This window comes from Chiloscyllium plagiosum, unplaced genomic scaffold (assembly GCF_037043375.1).
Source record: "Chiloscyllium plagiosum isolate Xiang-an unplaced genomic scaffold, Cpla_swu_hap1 HiC_scaffold_6, whole genome shotgun sequence".
In the NCBI taxonomy this organism is placed as follows: Eukaryota; Metazoa; Chordata; class Chondrichthyes; order Orectolobiformes; family Hemiscylliidae; genus Chiloscyllium; species Chiloscyllium plagiosum.
The window spans coordinates 81,968,802-81,993,468 of record NW_028270144.1 but is presented as its reverse complement, the minus strand read 5'-3'; the positions used below and the strand labels follow the sequence as shown (position 1 = coordinate 81,993,468).

General features: G+C 39.3%; 1 protein-coding gene across 1 annotated transcript in view; it reads right to left on the bottom strand.

Moving 5' to 3' along the window:
* Nucleotides 1–283: 283 nt before the first annotated feature.
* Nucleotides 284–24,667, bottom strand: part of atm (ATM serine/threonine kinase) — a 167,863-nt gene continuing 143,479 nt past the window's right edge. Inside the window, exons 55-63 of the mRNA XM_043691843.2 lie at nt 23,084–23,224; nt 19,563–19,679; nt 14,514–14,663; nt 13,154–13,319; nt 10,724–10,810; nt 9,672–9,786; nt 6,498–6,561; nt 4,859–5,007; nt 284–1,917 (exon numbers count right to left, since the gene is read on the bottom strand). Of these exons, the coding sequence (XP_043547778.2) occupies nt 1,737–1,917; nt 4,859–5,007; nt 6,498–6,561; nt 9,672–9,786; nt 10,724–10,810; nt 13,154–13,319; nt 14,514–14,663; nt 19,563–19,679; nt 23,084–23,224 (1,170 nt within the window). The 3' untranslated portion in view covers nt 284–1,736. The remainder of the gene's footprint in view (nt 1,918–4,858; nt 5,008–6,497; nt 6,562–9,671; nt 9,787–10,723; nt 10,811–13,153; nt 13,320–14,513; nt 14,664–19,562; nt 19,680–23,083; nt 23,225–24,667) is intronic.

Genomic DNA, 24,667 nt, shown 5'->3' with positions numbered 1-24,667 from the left:
TAAGTATCGTACAATAGTGATGTGTATACCCAGGATTATGTTTCTATTACTTAGTGTGTTTTTACACTGATCATGTGGACCTCTTGATTATCCAGAATATATCTTCACTTCTGGATGCACAGGTGCTGTTCACAAAAGGTTTGCTGTCGTAAAGGAGAAAGGACAATGTACAAGGAGGCAATAGCAGCTTGGAGCTACAACTGTCATTTTCCCCTGCCCACCATGATATGAAATTGTCCCAACATAGAACACAAACTGCTACATGAGTCAACAGAAATACAGGTATTGTGTTTATTAAATTTATATTAAAACAAATTTAAATGATCCAACAGTATGAAAAGTTCTTGTGTGGAGTTTGTTACTATAAACAAGTGATCCTGAGGTGAAGACAATGCATTTTATATTGTAAAAATAAACTGGAATACAATGAAAATAATAGACTCGTATTTCAGAAATGTTGCTGCAATGTTTTTATTTAAGTTTTTTTTGTCTAAAAATATGCATACGGCATATTCCCTTGACAGTAAAATGGCTATTGATCCTAATTGCTAAAATGCACATTGCATAGAATAGGTAAACAGACTATATTTTCCCCCAGAGAATGGATAAAGTGTCTCATGATGGAAAACTCATAGGAGAATTACAAACTTAGTTACTGTAAATTTACAACTTGCAGGAAGCATAGAAATAATTAAATTTATAATGTACACCAGATTCAAATTCTGTTTGATATCAGATTGCACCATGAACTGAAAGAATTTCTTCAAACATTTCATTTTCAAGGGCAATTAAGGACAGCCAGCAATGCCCACATCTTATGAAATATAAAAATGTTACAACTTATGAACTCTGCAAGGTAAATGTCTTGGTAACTGAGAATATTATAGACTAAATACAAAGTAACTGCAGTAGACCTTAAACTTGCTAAAACATCATGTTTCACTGACTAATTTTCAAAATTAAAGATTGCCTTAATTTACATATGCATAAGATGTTTCTGGAAATAGTCATTCCAGCTTTATTGCCAGATGGTTCCTTTGTTTAAAAACTGAACACAAGTTAGGAGATGACAGAATAAACTCACTGATGCAACATTTTTGATGGGGCACTATGTTCGGGCTAGGGACATGGCTTGTATTTATAAGGTCCAATTGCCTGCTGCGCAGTACTAAAGCTTGGCTTTTTGTTAACAGCATGAAATTTAGTCAAAATCTGTTGCTATGAATACAGCAATTCAACTTGTTTAAAAAAAAAACCCAGCATGCTCATTTTGATCTGAGTCCTATTGCAGGAAACAAGGCACAAGACTGACAGAGTTTGACATTTTTCTAATAACTTGTAAGAGAAAATTCCTTATTGTGAATATGACAGCACAATTGCTACCTTGGGTACAGAAAGAAAATCTAATACTGTTTAAGTAACATCTTGTTTCACCTTTTTGAAATTAACTAAAAATAGAAAAATTATTTGCAGCATTTCACTGGTATTTCAGCTTGAGGTATGGCCCAGGAAAGGTGGGGGCACATCTGGGCCCAATGACCTGACCTGCTGTGCCTGGCAACAGCAACGGGCCATGATTTTTGACTCTGACCCAAGGTGCAGGATTCCCTTTCAAAGATTTGATGAACATATACACATCCATACTGTACATATCAATACAATACAAATTAATTTGTAGCATATAGCTAAAATAAAAATCCACAGTTAAACTTATGGTTTTACCAATTTTGTTTTGATTATACCCAAGGTTGCCATCCTGGAAATAATCGACTGAGGTTCTTGGGATCTCTGGCTTGCTGTATCAGAAGATTTACCTGTCCATCCACACTGAGGACAGCACCACTTTCAACTCCCTTCAGCTTTTCTTGTAGCCTTAGAAGTACACGTTCTGCTACTTTATTGATGCTTTTGACATCACTATTAAAAGAAAACGTAATAGATAAATACATGTCAATATCTAGAAAAGCTGTACTGAACTGTAAGGCAGTGCAGATTTCAGGGAAGGCACTTGACGGATGACGTGTAAAGCACAGCAGTGTGATGTGATTCATTTTTCTCAGAGCAAGGAAAACCAATATAAATTAAATGCTACAATTAAATCACTGCTCTTGCCCAGCTACAGTAATGTGGATAATTCTGATGTCATGCTTTAGGAGGGATGTCAGAGCCTTTCAGACAGAATTTACTAACATGGTGTCAGGGATGAAATAGTTCACATCTGTAGAGAGGTGAGAAAATCCATGACTGTTCTCCTTAAAGGAGAGAAAATCAAGACAATATTAGATAGAGACGTTCAAAATCTTAAAAGATTTTAGATTAAATATGGAGAAATTGTTTTCAGCAGCAGTAAACAAGTTTAAGATTTAAGAATTACTAAAACTAAAAATTACAGGAAGGGAAAAAAGATGCTTATAAAGTGAATGGTTTTTATCTGGAATATAATCTTAAAAGTGATGGAAATAGTAGTAACATCAAAACTGAATTTTAAAAATATTTGAGTCACATTTGTCAGGCCACAGTAAAGGGAATAATTGGATAACTCTTTCAAAGAGTGGCAAAGGCACAATGTTCTGACTGGATCCCATCTCTATTATAGATCATTTGATAAAATATTTAGGAAAGGTTGTTTAAAAACTTAAGGCAAATACATTGGTTTTAAAGAGGGCCTTAAAGGTAGGGAGGAATACACATAGGTTTGTGTGGTTAGACAAATCAATAGGAATAAATAGGGAAATCCATGAAGGGACTCAATACAATGAACTTTGAATTTGAAGTGCTTGTGGACAAATAAACAAAGGATTGATGGGTGAGTAGGACCGAATGAAGTATGGAAGATGGGCAGTAGAGTTTTGATTACTGATGATTGAGGCCAGTAAGGAAAGCATGAGGATAATTAAAATAGAAAAGAGACTGCGGAAAAATGATGAAAGCTAAGCACAACTTTGAGTTACACCTGGCATTTTTATTGATAAATTTTGGTAATTCACCATCACTGATTTGCCCTTGGTTCTCTTAGAAAATAAATCACTTCAAACAAATGACCTTAAAAACACACTCAAAAAGTAATTCACTGGAATCTGAACGAGTCGGATTTATATATGTTCAGCGAGAGTTACTATGACTCTGTGCTGTAAATATTGTAAAGGAGCGCTTGCTCTCCTTTATTTGTCCTTTGGATTTGTGCATTCAGGAAAGGCGACTACAGCATGTGGTGAATGGAATACTAGTTAGGATAAAGATGGAACCTGACTTTTAAAAAAAAAGGTGAATTGATATAGCACAATTCTAATGATATATTACTTAACTACTTTTCAATTTCTTTAAATTTTCCTATGATATTGAAAATGCAACTTTGCTCTGTGCCTATGTATAAAATGTTCACATGCAATTGACATCCTTGCCTTGTGTTCCTGAAGATGTATTAATGCTGATTTTGCAAATTACAGTGAAATAGCATTTTTGCCCAATTGGTTGGTTTGTCTTTTTAAAAATAAAAGTACATCTTCAGGGCATTTTGTAGAACACTGCTGATTTTTCTCTTTGCTATTCTGTTTGTTCGAGGGAATTGTACTCGGTGGAAATAGTCCCTATTGAATAGATTAGCTTTTCTTTGGGAAGTCCATTTGTGTCAGTGAGCATGATGAGGCATTTTACAAGCAGGACGAGTAAAAGCAACTTGACCTGAGCAGGCCTACTCACATCCAATGAAGTAAGTGAAAATTTAATCCAAAAGTTACTTGGATAAGTGTGAGGACAAATATTGTTGCTGTGTATGCTTAATAAAGGATGAAGGTGCTGACTTCTGTGTGATCCTAACTTCATACGTTTGTCCATCTCTGGGTGGTCATGTCAAAGATAATGGAAGCTTTGAATTTTCATGAGGCCAGTACCTTTCAAACATCCTCAGGTGGATGCGAAATGAGCAGATGCCTTTAAGAGGGAACTAGATGAAATAGGGCAAAAGTAGTTGGACCGAATGACCTGTCTTTGTATTGCAAATTCAGTATATCAAGAAAACAGGAACAAGTATACCTTCTTAGTTACTCTAGAAGTGAAATTCCATCTTTACTCTTTTGTCTGCATATAACTAATTATTATATGCCAAAATATGACAAATGCCTCTCATCATGTGCTATAATAGGTGTGTACACAGGTTCATCCATGTTGTTTGGCTCCTGCCCTCTGTCGAGCACATTTCATGATGACATCTCAAGATTAGAAACATATTAGGCTGGACTATGGAAGCCTGACAGGGATGAGCAGAGAGAAAAAAAAATCGCTGTGCTGATTTGATTATTGTCAAATAAACCAGTTGGAGATGCACTGGCCACTTGCCTGCAAGCATCAGGTAGACAGTTAAAGAGACTATTAAGACCAGTGCAGGGAGGTGGCTCCCAGTATCAGAATTGGGATTGGGATGTTAGTGTTCATCAGTTAACATTGTGGCTCCCCCTTCCCAACAGTAAAAATATTGGCTAGTACTTTCAACTCAAGATTCCCTAACCTGCCTTTACAAGTATCACTAGGCTGCTGCTCTCTTAGTGCAGGAGTATTCGTCTGTTAGTGTTGACAGCCCATCAGCTGTTCTTAACTGGATAGTGAGCATGCCCTCTAATCATTCATTGGTCAGCCATTCAAAAATCATAGCAGGTGTGTCACATCGCTGTTTTTTGGGGTTCAGACATATTGTTCTGACATTGGGGTCCTGAGCCAAAATGAAAATCTGGTTTACTGTGCAAGGAATCGGTGGCACAAGCTATAACTCCATAATGCATAGAATAACAATACGCTAAGTCACAATGGAATCTTATTAATATTGCTACAGCATAAATATTATAAACTCTTGTTAATTTCTTACGTGGTTTTTCTATCACACTCTGACTCATCTCCTGTTATGGTAGAGTTGAGTGTGGAATGGAGATCTGCATCTTCTTCAGGTCTCTGCTGTAGATAAAGTGCTTTCAAAGGATTCATGGTCCAGTCAAAAAGAGGGTCATACAACAACACCTGCAAAGTATGGAAAGAGGAGAGACAAGAGGTAGGTCTATATGACTAACAATAAGAACCTACCTTAACAAAAACTTCATCCTAACATGCGAAATTAACATAGCTTCAAAGTCCTAACTTTTCAAAAGTGTAGATGACACCAAAACAATAAAAACCATAACGAAGTGATAATCAAAGTAGATCCAGAATTTACAGTTATCATAGCATTTTCAATACCAGCATTTGCAATCATTACTCTGTGAGACTGACAGCAACTTGCAATTTCTAAATATGCCCAGGTCAGCAATCCAAAAGTCCTGCTCCTTCACAGGTTTATTTTTTGAGGTCCTGTGAGATAGAAATCAATTGGATATCATTGCATTGACTTGAATTTCCATTTTGTATGCTATCACTCTCACTGCAAAAAATGTGAAAAGTTGAATGTGGTGGTGAAAAAGATAATGGGACTGAAGTAGTGGTAGAAGTGAGAAATGCTGTGGAAGTGGAAGCAAACAGCTTTAACGTTAAACAGGATGTAATGTGTAGTCTAAGACAAAGCAAGAGATAAAAGAAAAAATAATCTCTCTGAGCATTTGGTTGGGATTAGAGTTTGGATTTAACAGCAATTGAGTGGAGAGCTTGATAGGGCCAAAGATGATCATTTATGCTTAACCATCCAAAGATGATAGCCAGTTCTATCCACAGATAGAACTGGCTATCATCAGTAGGCAAGCAATAGGTGGCAGGCTTGTGGATAAATATTACTGAGGAAGAGACTAGAAAGAGGAAGAACTGTGGCTGCAAGTAGGCTGCACTTGGATAGATGTGAATGACAGTAAATAAGGCTAATCCCATGGAGCTGAATGAGAAGAATGTTGAAGGTAACATTATGACCAACCATCATGAATTATGCAGAACGGTCAAGGAGGAATACGTCATCATGGTCAGTCATAGACTCTTTGTGACTTTGGATCAGGGTTATCTCAATGCTTGAGAACTGTTGAAGCTAATCTGAAGAAATTCAAACAGAAAATTTTAAGAGAGATTTACATGGCACTAAACGTTGATGACATGATTGAAGACTTTATAAAGGAACAGGAAATTAGAAACTGAGTTGCAATCAGACAGCATAAATGAGTGGAGCTTGTCCATTTTAAAGAAGGGACTTGACAGTGTCAGAGAAAAAGGCACTGATAATGATGTGATTAGAAAGAAAGTTTGAGTGCAGAGGAGAGTAATAGTAAGATATGGGTCTCATGGATGAGATGAGCTTGGAGGAAGGGGTTGGGGATAAGACTGAGTCGAAAATACAAAACTGCTGACCTTAAATGGCAGGTTTGAAACTGAGGCATAGGGAGCTGTAGAGATGGCTTCAGTCTTAGATAAAAACAAATTAATAAGCTGTCTGCATTTGTTTTTTGAGGTGAGAACAAAGGTCAGAAAGGACTTATCCTAAGAACGTGCATTTAGTATTTGTCTAATGGGGAAGTAGATTGGATTTAAAAAACTACCTCAACAATAGTTAATAATGCTTCTTGTGAACTTCTCATAACCTCCATAGTCTTTTCACAGCACCTGAAAGATAGAACAACAGAAATGTTATTGGATACATGTTAACATAGCATTCATTCACATTTAGAATCTAAACTTAATCTGAAGAGGGGAATGAATTATCAGTCTTTGCTGACTGCAAGCTTCAAACAGGTAGTTATCAACAAAATACATTCTAATAGGCATTAATTTACAATCTTGGTGATACTATAATTGTTAATGTAGAAAATTGAAACTTTGCAAGTGCGCAGTGGAAGGTGCACTTTAGAAGAACAATATTCTATATTAAACAGAAAAGAGGGCACTGCATAGTATATTGTTCAGATCTAGAATGTACTATGATAAACTTGACAATGCTCAATGCTGCCCCAAGAGGTGTAAAACCTGTGCCCACACCTCTCCCCTCACATCCAGCAGAGATTTTCCTGTACATCCATGGACATACAACACTTCTAGTGCACAGCACTGGAAGATGGCTCAATGACACCTTATCAAAGGAGGATAGGGATGAGTTAGTTTTTCCATCGATGCTCACATTCAATAAAAGAATCTTTTAAAAATTTCAGATAAATTATAACTTATAATATGTAGCAATAACTAAATCTGTTGGAAGAGATAAAACACGGTGAAAATGAGAAAGAAAAATATAGATAAAGAATGGGTAATTGAACAATGTAGCAGAGCACTACGAGTGTTCATGCAACCATAGAGATGATTCAAAACACAGTTTTTGCAGTAGGTGGAGATGTCCATAGAGAGTACATGAAACACGCTGTCAATTAAGTGTCTTTCTGGTTCAGTGTTATAAATAAATTCTATATTTATATTCAAAGCTACCTCAGAAACAAAGGATAGCATTGTGGCACACTATTCTTCAGAATGTTTTACTTTCTCTCTCTTTTCCATGACCCCTATGTCATGGGTCATCATTAATTATGTGTCTTAGCAAGATAATGACCAAGAACACATGAAGTTAGATTAGATCAACTACCCCTCTTTGCATAGACGCAGTCTTTGCTCACAACCAGCTCATGATAGCACTATGCAAATACAGGGTGACCCTCATGTCCCTGGAATAGATTTCCATGGTTTCTGTTACCCGCGGCTTACCGCGCCCTGAACATATTTTAGAGAACCAAGGACCAGGAGGCTGCCGGGAAGGTATGTTTCCCATTGAAATTAATGGGTTCGCTCCTATCTGCAGTTTCAGGCTTCTGTGGTAGGTCCTGGAAAGTACCTCCCGCGGTTACGGGAGACTACTGTAACACTGTGGACAGATATTAATCACTGCAGCATGAAATCAACTTAGCAGTTTCAACTTGGCTGAGTGGCATCAGCTTCTTTACAGGACTGGTTTTGCTATTACAGAGTATTTTGTAGCTTTCAGATGCTGGTGAATGTTCAAGGCTTTAATTAGATAAACAGGTAGAAGACTAGTAAGCTTTAAAGATTTAACCCTCTAAATTCATTGACAGAGTCATACAGTATGAAAACACACCCTTTCAAATGTCTTTTAAATGTTGTAACTGTACCTGCATCCACCATTTCCTCTGGACGTTCATTCCACATATGAACCACTCAGTGTAAAAAAAAAGTTGCCTCTTATGCCTACAGTGTGGAAACAGGCATTTTGGCCCAACAAGTCCACACCAACCCTCCAAAGAGCAACCTACCCAGACCCATTCCCCTACCCTATTATCCTATATTTACCCCTATGTAATGCACCTAACCTACACATCCCTGAACACTATGGGCAATTTAGCTTGGCCAATTCACCTAACCTGCACATCTTTGGAGTGTGGGAGGAAACCGGAGCACCTGGAGGAAACTCATGCAGGTATGGGGAGAATATGCAAACTCCACACAGACAGTCGCCCGAGGTTGGAATTGAACCCGGGTGCCCGGCGCTGTGAGGCAGCAGCAGTACTAACCACTGCGCCACTGGTCTGCCCCAAAATCTTTCCTTTTTAAATCTTTCTCCTCTCACCATAAAAATATGCCCCCTAGTTTTGAACTACCCCAGCCTACAGAAAAGACCTTTGCTACTCATCTTATCTAAGTCCTTCATTATTTTATAAACCTCTGTAAGTCCACCCCTCAACCTCCCACGCTTCACTGATAAAAAATCCCAGCCTATCTTTATGACTCAAATGCTCCATTCCTGACAACATCCTGGTAAATCTTTGCTAAACCCTCTCTAATTTACTAATATCATTCCTAGAGTAGGATGACCAGAACTGCATACAGTCCTCCAGAAAAGGCCTCACCTGTACAACCTCAACACGATGTTCCAACTCCTATAATCAAAAGTCTGAGCAATGAAGGCAAGCGTGTTAAATGCCTTCCTAACCACCCTGTCCAACTGTGACGCAGACTTCCTGGAAATTGTTTCGCCAGGAAACCTCAATCTAATTATTGGAATTTCAAAGAAAAGGATTGTATTGAGACAAATTGAATTCTGAGGGAGCTTGGCAGCATTGATGCTGGGAAGATGTTGCCTTTTGTGAGGGTGTCTAGAAATAGGTGGCACAGTTTAAAAATAAGGGGTCTCCCACTTAATTAGTTTTTGTAATTCTCTTCCACAGAGAGCAATGGAGGCTGGATCACAGTATGTTCAAACCTAGGTTAAGCAGATATCATAACAAGAAGAGTTTAGGGTTATTAGGGATATGCAGGAAGGTGGAGTTAAGGCCACACCAGATCAACCACATAATTGAAGTAGGTTTGATGGGCTGAACAGCCTTCTCCTGCTCCTATTTCTTATTATCTTATGAAATTATGGATTAATTGGCAATAACTTTCTAAATCACAGTTTGAATTTGAAACTGCAGTTCAATCATGGAGCACAGGAAGAGACAAGGAAACTGTAAGAGCCTACTGGAATTTAATTAAATTAAGTCACATTAGACGCTTCATAAATTTGAAGATAGAACATAGTCCAGTCCATCTGCATAAAATTTATCTATTTCATTTAACAGGAACATTGATGGAATCTAAATTTCATCCATCTGCCTGTTAATTTATGTAGATAAACTCATGCAGATTTATGGTTAATCTGTACTTTTTTAAAAAAAGTTGCTGATTGAGAAAAGTATAGCGCTGTAATTGACACAAAAACAGCTTCAAATGCTTACCTTCTGAAAACACCTTCCACACCAGTGATACCCATTCCATCTACTATGTCCCTGGTCAGTCGGAATGGAACTGTCTCTGGAGTAGGAAGAATTTTTCCTTGCTCAAATGCAACCCCTATTATGAGAGTGAAATGCGTAAGGTATGCAAGTATCTTTTTTTCTTTCTTGTTTTAAGAAATATGGGTAATGCTCATGACATCTCTTACATATTCTCTTACATCCAGAACTATGCTCACAGACTCTCAGAGTCTCTATGGACAGTGTTGTTGTGTGAGACTATCTGAACTATACACAACTGATCTGCCTTTGTCATAAATGCTAACTTGGCTGTGTTTTGACATTTGCAGTTTTTATTACACTTTATTTCCAAGCGGTTTCATGGTTACTCATTCAAAAAGGATTTTAGGGAATCAGCCCATTTTCCCTGTAGAAACAAGGCAGAATGCTTTCTCAGTTTAAAAATGTGTTGCTGGAAAAGCGCAGCAGGTCAGGCAGCATCAAAGGAGAAGGAGAATCAACATTTCAGGCATAAGCCCTTTGGGTACAGTGGGAATTCTGGCACAAAGCGAGTACAGTACACCAGTATGTTGTGTTACTACAATTCCAGAGGGTGGGGTGGGAGAATGAAGTCCTCATTTTAGCAAGTATGAAATAAAGTTTAAAATACTTGATTTGTAGAATTAATAGTTTTCGCCATCCTGTATATTAATAGTAGTGAACGAGTCAAGCCTCAGGCGACTGACTGTGTGGAGTTTGCACGTTTTCCCCGTGTCTGCGTGGGTTTCCTCCGGGTGCTCCGATTTCCTCCCACAGTCCAAAGATATGCAGGTCAGGTGAATTGGCCATACTAAATTGCCTGTAGTGTTAGCTAAGGGGTAAATGTAGGGGTATGGGTGGGTTGCGCTTCGGCGGGTCGGTGTGGACTTGTTGGGCCGAAGGGCCTGTTTCCACACTGTAATGTAATCTAATCTAATGTAATCTAATCTAATCATTAATTCAGCTTACATTATCGGTAGTTATGTAAATATTCACTACGGCTACTAAGTACTTACCCAAATCGATATGAACAAGTTCAGCCGAATCCTCGTCTATGAGGATGTTTTGTACGTGTCTGTCACCAAGGCCAACAATGTAGCAAACTAAAAAGAAAGAAAGAGTTTAAATAATATAACATTTAGAGTATGAGCATAAAGTTGCAAATGGTACAGATCAATCTCCATGTGGTAGCTCATAAAGGCTTCCTCCTCACCTTACTGTATGTTGCAGAGTGGTGTCTCTCAAGTTACATGTAACTCTCTCTCAAATAGAGATAGATAGTCCACAAATTCCTTTGTGAACCATTGCTAATTCTTATTTAGTTTATTACAATTAGTTGAATTGTTAATTGCTGTAGTGTCATTTTTCAAGGCATGATTCATTTAAAATTGTTAGTTGAAATTTTTTTGTTTATTTCCTCCAACTTTCTCTTTTTGTGTTTTAGAATCACACAGCATGAAACAGACCCTTCGATCCAACTAGTCCACACCAACCATGTTTCCAAACTATACTAGTCCCACTTGCCTGCATTAGGCCCTTATCCCTCCAAGACTTTCCTATTCATGTACTTATCCAAATTTCTTTTAAATGTTATAACTGTACCTGCACCCACCATTTCCTCCGGAAGTTCACTCCACATATGAACCATTCCTTGTATAAAAAAATGTTGCCTCTCATGTAGGCCACTGTTGGAATAGTGTGTGCAATTCTGGTCTCCTTCCTATCAGAAAGATGTTGTGAAATTTGAAAGGGTTCAGAAAAGATTTACAAAGATGTTGCCAGGGTTGGAGCCAGCTACAGGGAGAGGTTGAACAGGCTGGGGCTGTTTTCCCTGGAGCGTCGGAAGCTGAGGGGTGACCTTATAGAGGTTTACAAAATCATGAGGGGCATGGATAGGATAAATAGACAAAGTCTCTTCCCTGGGGTCAGGGAGTCCAGAACTAGAGGGCAGAGGTTTAGGGTGAGAGGGGAAAGATATAAAAGAGACCCAAGGGGCAACCTTTTCACGCAGAGGGTGGTACGTGTATGGAATGAACTGCCAGAGGATGTGGTGGAAGCTGGTACAATTGCAACATTTAAGAGGCATTTGGATGGGTATATGAATAGGAAGGGTTTGGAGGGATATGGGCCAGGTGCTGGCAGGTGGGACTAGATTGGGTTGGGATATCTGGTCGGCATGGACAGATTGGACCGAAGGGTCTGTTTCCATGCTGTACATCTCTATGATTCTATGCCCTTTTTAAATATTTCTCCTCTCATCTTAAAAATATGTCACCTGGTTTTGAATTCTCCCACTCTAGGGAAAGGACCCTTGCTATTCAATTTATATCCCTCATGATTTTATAAACCTCTATAAGGTCATCCCTCAACGTCCTATGCTCCAGTGAAAAAAAGTCCCAGCTTACTTTTACAACTTAAACTTTCCATTCCCAGTAATAGCCTATTAAATCTTTTCTGAACCCTCTCCAATTTAACAATATCCTTCCTTTAACAGGGTGACCAGAACTGCACACATTATTCCAGAAGAGGCCTCACCAACGTCCTATACAACCACAAAACATGACATCCCGACTCCTATACTCAAAGGTCTGAGCAATGAAGGCAGTGTGCGAAACACCTTCTTAATCACTCTGTTTGTGATGTAAATTATGTACCCGAGCCTCTAGGACTCTCTGTTCTACAACACTACCCAGGACCCCACCATTAATTGTATAAGTCCTGCTCATGTTTGCAGTGTCACTGATTCAGAAATGAAAAACAAACTTCATACTCTGAGTGATTTTAATGTAAAATAGTTTCAAGGCATGTTAGAGCCAAGATATTTGGAAAAGTTTATAAAGGTTGGTTGACAAAGTAAATTTTGATGATTTTAATGTAAGAGAGAGAGTTGGAGAGACATTTAACAGATTTCTGAAGAACAGGGACAAAGCAATTGAAGTCAAATGAACAAAGTGCAGTTTGATTAATGGGGTATAGGACTAGAGAAGGTTCCAGAGATAGGACACAAGGGCATGAAGGAATTTTAATATAAAAGGTGAGGATAACAGACTTGAAAGGGAATGGATTCCACAGGCACATCTGTTCCTTAACTATTCTTTTCAAATGTGAGATTAAGTAAAATGGGTTTGAAGGCTTTTCAGTATTAAGAGCCTGTTTTACTACTTTTCACAATCTTCACACATGTACATTTCCAACAGTAGGTACATAAATTACAACCTGCTTGATTCTTCTCTCAGCTTAACTTGGGGCTATGGAAATCAACTACAACACCCTGAGTGGCCCAGTTATGCATAGGAATATTCAAAGATTTCCAGACTCAAGATCTCCATTATTTATCAACTAGCATATTGAAAGAGACCTTGGGTTCATATAATTTCATTTGTGTAATAATTAGGTAATATGAAGAGAAGTGACATACCGCAATACAGAGATTAACTGGAACATACCTATTGAAGAAGTAGCTACACTTCGAGTGTAGCTCAGCCGTTTTTCAAACCAAACAGCTGCGTCCAAGAACTTTTCCATGCAAAAATATCGGAAAACAGGCCGAAAATTCTCACAGACATCCATGAAGACTTGATATTTACCTTCAAAGCTTAGTTTCTGTGCTTCCTGTAAAGGGATTTTAAATGTTATTGTGTAGCATTTGGAGATGACATTCTTTTGTATTCTCTGTCTTTGCAGGGTACATACAAAATCATTCCTTAGCCACTCCCTAACTGGTCATTACAGAAATACAAAAGTACTGCGATTTGACTAATTTTTCCTTTCTCTTGTCTCCTGTGGTAAATGATGTCATTTCTTTTTATATTAATTACAAATTTGTGGAACTTGAAATTCTCCTTCATGAGTTACCTGATATAATGTAGTAACCTGCACTTACAGTATTCTGGCCTTCAGAAAACATTTCAGAGCTGTATTGATTACACTAACTTATTTTCAACTTCTTGAGATCTTGCTGATATAGAAAAACAGATGTTTAAGAAATGGGGAACTTCCAATTATACTATATAATACTATAATACTATAAAAGGTACATTTGGTTCAGCATCAATGATATAGCCACTTTAGTTTTATATTAAATACTTAAACCCATTTAAGATGGACTCATGCCTGAATAAAACACAAGCAATTATATAAAACAGCAAGACAATGCTGGATCAGATTTCTCAAAGAGTGGCAATCTCACAGATTACACTCTGTCCCTTCTTATGATAGGTGAGTGTTCTGCATTTCTGATAGAAGATTCTGATCAGATCCCAGGGGATGAAGTGCAGGGAGGGATGGATTTGTCAGGTCCAGACTGGCTATTGGGATATTGGTCTAGAGCAATGGAAGGAGGAGAGTCAGGTTTGGACTGGGGAAAGGGATATGTGCTTGTTTGGCGTCTGGTCCAGGGCTGGAGATGGGGGTGTGGTTGTTAAATCCAGAGGGATTGGGGTGAGGAGGGAGGCAGGGAATACTTGGTCCCGGGTGTGTCATATAAGAATCTGAGTGTAAGGGGCCTAAGGAAGGAGGCAAATGTGAGGTTAGTTGAATAGTTACTTAGGAATTAGACTACATGTTTAATAGCGCCACCAAATTATCTGATTTTAGTGGAAACTTGTTGAGGGCATAGGAGCATTGCCCAGTGCAATCTTTCATTTCCCAGGTAATTCCTTTAGAATCTTCTGCAACTGACATTCCACAGGGTTCTCATTTGTAAGTCCTATCTATGCTGGAATAAAGATTGTCTGACCATTGGAAAATCCAGCCTTTTATTCTTAAGGGTTTTCATTTTTGAATCATCAATGTGTCGTGACTCACCGACATTCGTTTTCTGCAGTCTAGACTGCTCCAATCTTTGGGTCGATACCTTTTATGGGCTCCTTCACTGGGATTAACCAAATATTCCCCAATGGGTACAGTTCCTGTACACCACTCCAGAATACCACTTCGTTGAGAAAGAGGAATGACCTGTTCAAGAATCAAGATAAAACATTCCAGTATAAAACTTACTGACACACTACACATTTGCAATATCAATGCAAAAATAAGAAAAAATATTCAAATTAAATGGTGTAAGCACTTTATTTGCATTTCTAAGCCTAGTATATTATAATGCGTATTATAGGGAGCACCACTGAATTTAAAAGCAATTTAGTAATTGCGGAGGACATGTAAATTCAATACATTCCATCCTGTTTTAGTTGACTTTTAGTAGAACATAGAACAGTATAGCACAGAACAGGCCCTTCAGCCCACGATGTTGTGCCGACCATTGATCCTCATGTCAGGTAAACCTAATGTACAAACCCTCAAATTTCTGTGACCATATGCATGTCCAGCAGTCTCTTAAATATCCCCAATGACCTCGCTTCCACAACTGCTGCTGGCAATGCATTCCATGCTCCCACAACTCTCTGCGTAAAGAACCTGCCTCTGACATCCCCTCTATACTTTCCGCCAAATAGCTTAAAACTATGACCCCTCGTGTTAACAATTCCTGCCCTGGGAAAAAGTCTCTGGCTATCAACTCTATCTATCATTATCTTGTACACCTCAATTAGGTCCCTCTCCTCCTTTTTTCCAATGATAAAAGTCCGAACTCAGTCAACCTCTCTTCGTAAGATAAGCCCTCCATTCCAGGCAGCATCCTGGTAAACCTCCTCTGAACCCACTCCAAAGCATCCACATCTTTCTTATAATAGGGCGACCAGAACTGGACACAGTATTCCAAGTGCAGTCTAACCAAAGTTTTATAGAGCTGTAACAAGATCTCACAGCTCTTAAACTCAATCCCCCTTTTAATGAAAGCCAAAACACCATATGCTTTCTTAACAACCCTGTCCTTTGGGTGGCAATTTTAAGGGATCTATGTACCTGCACACCAAGATCCCACTGTTCCTCCACACTGCCAAGAATCCTGTCTTTAATCCTGTACTCAACTTTCAAGTTCGACCTTCCAAAATGCATCACTTCGCATTTATCCAAGTTGAACTCCATCTGCCACCTCTCAGCCCATCTCTGCATCCTGTCAATGTCACACTGCAGCCTACAACAGTCCTCTATACTGTCAATGACACCTCCAACCTTTGTGTCGTCTGCAAACTTGCTAACCCATCCTTCAATCTCCTCATCCAAGTCATTAATAAAAATTACAAAGAGTAGAGGCCCAAGAACAGAGCCCTGTGGAACATCACTCACCACTGACTTCCAGGCAGAATACTTTCCTTCCACTACCACTCGCTGTCTTCTGTTGACCAGCCAATTCTGTATCGAGACAGCTAAATTTCCCTGTATCCCATTCCTCCTGACCTTCTGAACGAGCCTACCATGGGGAACCTTATCAAATGCCTTGCTGAAGTCCATATACACCACATCCATCGTTCGACTGTCATCAACTTGTCTAGTAACATCCTCAAAGAACTCAATAAGATTTGTGAGGCATGACCTGCCCCTCACAAAGCCGTGCTGACTGCCTTTAATCAAGCCATGCTCTTCCAGATGGTCATAAATCCTATCCCTCAGAATCCTTCCTAACACCTTACAGACCACAGATGTGAGATTGACTGGTCTGTAATTGCCAGGGATTTCCCTATTTGCTTTCTTGAAGAGAGGAATTACATTTGCCTCCCTCCAGTCCTCAGGTACGACTCCAGTGGAGAGCGAGGATGCAAAGATCTTCGCAAGCGGCAAAACAATCACATTTCTGGCTTCCCAAAGCAGCCGAGGACAAATCTGGTCTGGCCCTGGCGACTTATCAATCGTAATGTCTGTCAAAATTTTCAGCACATCAGCTTCCTCAATCTCTATCCGTTCCAGCATGCTTATCTGCTCCTCAATGATTTCATTCACTACAAGGTCCTTTTCTTTAGTAAATACAGAAGCAAAAAGCTCATTTAGGGCTTCCCCGACCTCCTCAGACTCTATACACAAGTTCCCTATGCTATTCCCTGATCGGCCCTACTCTTTCTTTGATCATTCTCTTATTCCTCACATACATGTAAAATGCCTTTGGATTCTCCCTAATCCTTCCTGCCAAGCCTTTTTCGTGCCCCCTCCTGGCTCTCCTCAGACCATTTTTGAGCTCCTTCCTTGCCTGCCTGTAATCCTCTAGAGCTGAGCAAGACCCTTGCTTCCTCTACCTTACGTAAGCTGCCTTCTTTCTTTTGACGAGAAGCTCCTCCGCTCTCGTCATCCAAGGTTCCTTTATCTTAGCCCTTCTTGCCTGTCTCAGAGGAACACATTTATGCATCACTCTCAACTGTTCCTTACTAGTTTAAACCCTCCCGAACCACTCGAGCAAACTTTCTACCCAGGACATTGGTCCCCTTCCAGTTCAGGTGCAACCCATCCTTCATGTACAGGTCCCACCGTCCCCAGAAGGCATTCCAATTATCTACATATCTGAAGCCCTCCCTCCTACACCAGCTGCGCCCGCTCCCTGTTCCTTGCCTCGCTAGTAGAGATGGTTATCATGGGGAAGGTAGCTCCAATGGTACCTCTACAATCACAAATACTTTATAATCACCAATCCAACAGCTCCATTTCTGTTGGACAGCTTGATCCTTCTTTTCTCCACAAGATGGGTGTTGGGAAAAATAGTTGATCAAGAATAGGCTCCAGAGAAGATGTCAAATGGAAGTCTTCTGGTCAGGGATTCCAATATTGCATCAACAGGCTAGTTTAGCATTGTTTCAAGTCTATATTCTTCTACATTGCACACATTTTAGTTCGTGGAAATTATCATGGGGAAGAATGAGCAATAAAACATAGATCTGCTTTTATCAGACTGCAGTGTTACGGCACAGAAAGAGCCCACTCGGTATCTTGTATCTGGACTGGCTGTCCAATAAGTATTATGACAGTACCATTCTCCTGCCTTTCCCCATACCCTCGCACATTATCTCTATTTAATGGCAATCTCAACAATCACTTGCATTTACACAGTGCCTTTAACACTTTCTTATGCCTCAGCCATCAAATTACAGTAAAGGAATGATTTACGTCCTGGAGAGAATGCTAAAGAGATTTCCAGGAATGGGTCCAGAGATGAGAAATTTCAAATATGAGGATAGATTGGAACGGTTTGACTGTTTTCCTTGGGAGAGGAAGGTGAAGATAGAAGTTTGCAAAATTATTAAGGGACTGCATCAAGTGGATAGGGAAAAACTGTTAATGCTCGCTACAGAATCTAGAATGAGACACAGATTTAAAGTGATTTGCAAAAGTAGCAAAAAGTGAGCAAAAAAGTTCTTATTCACACAGTGGGTTTAGGTCTGGCATGTACTGCCTGGAACTGAAGAGGAGGCAGATCAATTGAAGCATTCAAGAGCGATTGATGATTATTTAAATAGAGACAACGTACGAGGGTACGGGGAAAGGCAGGAGAATGGTACTGTCATAATACTTATTGGACAGCCAGCGCAGATACAAGATACTGAGTGGGCTCTTCCTGTGGCGTATCACTCCTGTAATTCTGAGATTAAGAGGACAATAAAAAGCTGAGCCAAAATGGTGGGTTGAATTGAGGATATTGAAGACAGTAGGGAGCTGAACAGCTGGAGTTATTTAGGGAAGGAATTAGTGTGAGATCCAATTACCTGATGCCATTACTACGAACTACAGAGCAAAATGAGGAGAAACAACTGCTCGAGAGGCCTACATAGAAAAATTACAAAGAATGTGTTGGAAGACATTTAAATGTAATGAAGATGTTAAATTTATGGAATTACTGAAATGAAATCAATATAGATCATTGAGAATAAAGAATGAAAGACAACGGAGAAAAGAAAGCATTACCAGAGATGCTCTGGCTGTGATTGCATAGCTAAGGGTGGAACCAATAAGGGCAATCCCATCCAGTTGGGAAACAGAAGTGAAACCTCAGAGGCAAAGGGCATGGTTGACTGCAAGAAAGGCATGGGAGTAGTTGGAGAAGATAATACATCACAACCAGCCACAAGAGATGCCGTTTGTGACATTTGTTGGAACTGTTTCATGTGCTACAAAAGGGCAGCCATCTTTAATAGATAGATTTAAGAGTTGCATGAGAGAAGCACTGAACAAGAGACAGAGAGGTTAACTGTTGAGGATATGATTTATTTTGAACAGGACGGTGTTAGTGCAATTTTGAAAGAAAATGGGAGTTCACTGGAGTCAGGAGAATCGTTTACAATAACACCCACAAGGATCAAGAAGGAAACTTGAGCTGTTCGCATTTTATTGATGTGGTGGTGCCAGTGTTGGACTGGGTTGGACAAAGTCAGAAATCACACGCACCAGGTTATAGTCCAACAGATTTATTTGAATTAAAAATCACACAACTCCAGGTTATAGTCCAACAGGTTTAATTGAAAGCATCTGATGAAGGAGCTGTGCTCTGAAAGCTAGCGCTTCCAATTAAACCTGTTAGTCTATTACCTGGTGTTGTGAGATTTTTAACTTTGTACACCCCAGACCAACACCAGCATCTCCAAATCATGAGGTTCATTTGAAATCACAAGCTTTCAGAGCGCTGCTCCTTCGTCAGGTGAAGTGAAGCATTTTATTGGGAATAGGATTAAGGAGGCTGGAGGTAGCTTTGATCAACAATGTGATCTTACAGGCGGCATTGAGGATATGGAATAGAATGAGAAATAAAAGCTCAGGAGCTGGAGGGAAAGGGGTTGACTTGATGGGCAAAGGATGGACATTAGAAGTGAAAGCAACAATAACTGGAATTATATGCAAAAAATGTTTCAACTTTTTTTTGGAGAAATAAGAAAAAGATGTCGAATCATGGGAGAGATTTAGGAGAAATTATTAAGGTGTATTCACCATTATTTATCATCTTATGTGCTGTCTGTTGTAATGTGTCCTATTGTAATTTACCTTATATGTGCGGATAGTCAGTTTCCTCTTCCTGGTATCTGCATTCTTTTGTAGAAGTGCATTACACATCTGAAAAACCTGCTGCATTACAGCGTCCTGTCGCAGATCATCACGTCCCTAGACAGAAAAGGGTACAAGTGACTTGGGTTCAGAGCAAGTTACACCTCATCAACTGATAGAACATGTTACATATATATAGCATCTTTAATGTGGAAAGTCATTCCATGACATTGTTTATAGAGATGCAATAGAAAATGGATGCCTAGACAAAGTAAAAGATATTAGAAGGGCAACCAAAGACTTGTTCAAAGAGATGGATTTTATGGAGGTCTTAAAAGGAGAGGGAGCTGGAGGGTTGTGGGTGACAATTCCAGACAAAGCAAAGATGGAACTTTATTTTAGTGAGAGGCTTGGGTACCTGAAGGTGCAATAGGTCAGATATCTGCATCAGTTCAGAATTTTAGGAACGGAGAGCTCAGCTGAATGGTATGACTGTAGGAGATTAGGGAATAGGAAATGTAAGGCTAATACAAATTAAAATTCAGCATCAATCAGGAATCAAACTGGAACAATAGAAATAGTGCTAAAACTGACATTGGGAGTTCTAGAGGAAAAAAATAAATTTAGGCAGGGTTCCTTTAAGAACAATCAGTCTAGATTACTGATGTTGATATTACAGGGAGATACAGAAGTATAGCATGGCCTGGACTGGTTTTAGTGCTGTCTGTACCATGGCTTAGATGTTCAGGAATGACTAACCATCCTGCAGGAACAAGAAAGCTTGCCAGATCAAACTAAGAAGCCACTTTTTCACCTATTAGAACCCCGACACTAAGATCCTGCCTTACCAGAAGATGCTAGCCAATGAGAGGCCATTACCATCTTGGACATGAAAATTGTTGCTGGAGGCAGAGGGTCCTTAAGGGGTTTAAATGGTGATGGCCCTCCCCGGTTGTTCACAGAGCTTCCTGTCCAGAACTTAAATCAATGAGTTGGGAAGAGGTATGGACATAGGAAATGCCAATCCAATCTGATTATGTGCCCTTCCCACCACTTTTAGGGAAAGAAAAACTCGACCCATACCTCATCTCTTGCAAGGGAATGGCCTCCTACCAATCATCACATTGCCAAAACACATTTTTGTTCAAAAATCTTTTGTAGTTTGCTCCCCATGGAATAGCAACTACCATATCTTGTATCACTTTGATACTTGTGTTCGGCATTTTAATTAAAGAAATCCTTTCAGTTTGTAAATTATCAGTCTGCATCAAAATTTTCTGAAGAGGGATTGCTTTAATGAGCAGCATTTAAGTGGAAGATTGTAGTTAGCATCCAGAACAAGGTTGTCTATTTTTGGATAGCAGGTTGTGATTATCATTATAATGGTTTCAAGACTATTGTAATATAATATGAAGCAACATGAGGAAGGCCAAATGGCAGACAGCACAACATAAGTAAGATGATACACCAAGCAGGGGGTAGATCAGAATAAACAAAACACTTGCTTTAAACAATTTTAAAATTTCATACAAATTGCAATTTTTATTGAATTATGCTGTCTATTGCTTTTAATCTCCTGATGCTTGTGAAGTTTTATCAATAGTTTTTTAACTTAAAACTAAAACAGGGAAGTTATCCCAGGCAATTTAAATCTGACGATGAAAGAAACAGTGAATAATGCTTTTAGGGCTAGTTGCATGGTGTAATTCTGAGGGTCAGGTCAGGTATGGCAGGGCAGGGTTTTGGGTTAGTTCCACTGGTTGGGAAAGGACAGTGGGTCCAAGTTCCAAGTTCTCAAGTTCTGGAGATTGTATGTGGTGTGGAGGTGGTGTACTTAGGGGCCTATTGCTAGGTTTGGGGTTACCTTAATAGTTACTCAGGAGTTAACTCTGCATTTAATAGTCCAACTTCTCCTGAGTAACTATTTGACTTATTTTAATTGGAGCCTTCTAAAGTCTCTGATTTCATAAAGATTTTTGGACAGTTCCAGGAATAAATTAACCAGGGGAAAGTTCAATTTGCTGAGCAATTCCTTCAGAGTGTGCTACGATGGGATTCCGCTGGGTTAGCATGCACAACTCCTATCTAGGCTGGAATAAGGATTAGGCAGAAGTGAAAAGAAGAAGAACACTTGATCTTCCGCCTCGAAACCCTTCAACCCCAGGGCATCAATGTGGACTTCACCAGTTTCCTCATTTTCCCTCCCCACACTTTACTCCAGTTCCAAACTTCCAGCTCAGCACCATCCTCAAGTCCTATCCCACCTGTCAATCTTCCTTCCCACCTATCCGCTCCACCCTCCTCTCCGACCGATCAACTTTACCCCTTCCTCCATCCACCGACTGCACACCCAGCTACCCTCTCCCCAGCCCTACCCCCTCCCATTTATCTCTCCACCCCTGAGGCTTCCAGCCTCATTCCTGATGAAGGGCTCCTGCCCGAAATGTCGATTTTCCTGGTCCTCGGATGCTGCCTGACCTGCTGTGCATTTCCAGCACCACTCTAATCTAGAATAAAGACTGTCTGGCTATTGGAAAATCCAGGCCACGAAGCTTAGATTCCAGAGCTCACTACTTGAACTGAATAATCTGAATTTGCTTTCAAATACATTAAAGATTCCTACAGATGTCAACGTATGGTTTTACTTTGGATGTTGTTTTATCGTATAACAATGGAACATTTTTATGGGAAAGGTAGTATTGTGTTATGTTGCTGAACTAGTGACCCAGAGCTTTGAAGTCAAATTCCACCATGGCACATTGAAAACTTAAATTCGGTTAGTTAAATAAATCTGGAATAAAAATACTGCTGACCACGAAACCACTGTCAGGTTCAATGATGTCTCTTAGCGAAAATAATCTTCTATTCTATCAAAACTGACCTGTCTATGATCTAAGACTTATCACCCCCTCAAGAGAACACTTTGAGATGGGCAGTAAGTGCTTTCTTTGATGCCACATACCATAAACAAATTTTTAAAAAGTGACATCGCTGTAAACTTCAGTTCTGATATTGTCAGAACCATAGCAAGGATCCATATCTGCAGCCAGGAACCCAGAAATGCTGGTCCTGTCAAACTTAATTGCAGAATCTCATCAGAATTTTAATTTACTGCTTCCAGCAAGGCAGCAGGTCAGATTGAGAAATGGCTGGCTGCAGGGTGGGCAAGTCTTCAGAAAGGGGATGCAACAGTCTCCGAAGCTTTGGGAAGCAAGTCTGCAGCAGCTAATGTAAATGGATCCCAAATGAAGCATTTATTTTAGATATTTAATTACTGACCTGTCAGAAATTACTCAGTCAATCCCAAACTGGCCACAGTTAAATTGGAAGTAGGTGCCTTCGCATTGATTTGTGGATAGATTTCACATATACCAGTTTAATCCACTCCTGATACTCCCACCTATCATGGGGGAGTTTCCCTCCATCTATTGTTTACGTCAATTTACTTTTGTACATTGAAGCTTTCCAACAATTCTAAATCAGACAAAGATGACCTCTTGTCTACCTCCGTTATAAATTACCTTGACAAGTTGCCTTCTCTCTTTCCCATCTGACCCTACGCAATCAATAATTTTTGGAAGATTCACTCCACCTGCTAAGCGGAACTGAGACTTGAATGATTTCACAGTAATCATATTTTCATATTTTCCAGATGGATCAACCTGAAAATACACAAGAAAGTTCAAGCAATTTTTAATTTAACGCTGAAAATTCACACAAATATATTAGCATTGTCTTGTGTGTGAAAAAACAATTTGTGATTTTCCCATAGAACACTTGCATCTCTGTTTTAAGCTCTATTCCATATGGCCATATTGGAAAAGGTTACGAAGCCTGCTTGAAAATAAAATAAACCTGTAATCACCATGATCTTTCTACAAAGCTACAAAATATTCATAACGAAGATTCGACCAAAGGAGCTCTGGCAGTTTTAAAAATGCACTGATGCATTATCAGATTGGCTGAGAAAGAGCTGTTGAAACCTGAACCCAAATAAACAACAGAAAGAGATAGGTTGCTCTGAAGTTCAAACACTCGCCCATATGACTAGGAAGTCGTCAGTGGATACTTGTACTCAAACTGAAAGACATCGTGAACAGCTTTCTGCTGCCATAATGTGCTACAAAGTCAAGAAAAACTCATCCGATGCAGACAAGATTCCTTTACTTAACTACAAAATATTTAAATACGTTATATAACATACTTTGGGAGAAGGCTTCATTATTTTATTCCTTAAAATCATAGGTCTAACATCTTAAGTAAAAGGAAAAGTTAACATGAAGCGTAGGGTGGTGCATCATGATGGAATGCAAGTTCAAATGCTGAGGAGTGAGCATACACCCATATTTTCTAGCATGATGAAATGCATGTCTTAACTTTTTTTGGGAGGCAGCTGTGCATCCTTGGTGAAGTTTGAGAGGGAAATATTAAAGCAAGAGAGATAAAACTACTACCTTCACTGGGCTTGCAAGTTAAAGTTGGCAGATAATTAGCTGCTAACCTAATGAACTGAAATGCATGAAAAAGTGAAGACAAGATTTTGTCAGCGACAGAAGTCTTTTAAAACATCTGCTGACTCCCCTCACTAAGCGATCATTTGAATCGGTAGCCCTTTCCCAAAAACACACCTAACTTTCGACCCATGTTCAATTCAATTTTGATTTGAACATCAAAGCTGAATACAGCTGATGTTAAAAACCAGTAACAGTTACTAGTATTGACAAAATAAAGGAATAGAGGAAGAAGAAAACAAATCTGCACTCCTAATCATACAGTCAGGCCACTGCAAAACCTAACAATAATAGCTAATGGTTTAATACAACAACTTGAAACCTTAAAATAAATCTTGGTTCTAATAATACTTACTGTGTTGTTGCGAGAAGCACTCATATGGACTACAGCTCAATAAGTTATGGGCCAGAACCAAAGTTCTCTCTAATTTTGTTGTGGTGTGGGTGATTCATTCTCTATCACCCCTTTTAAACCTTTTGTGTGGTTGTCCAGAGGTTGTCATTTAAGTCAGTTGACTTAAAGGCTAGTTTTGGACTTTGAGGTTGTTGTGCAGCAGGGAACATTGATCAGACTTATCCCTAATTAGATATATC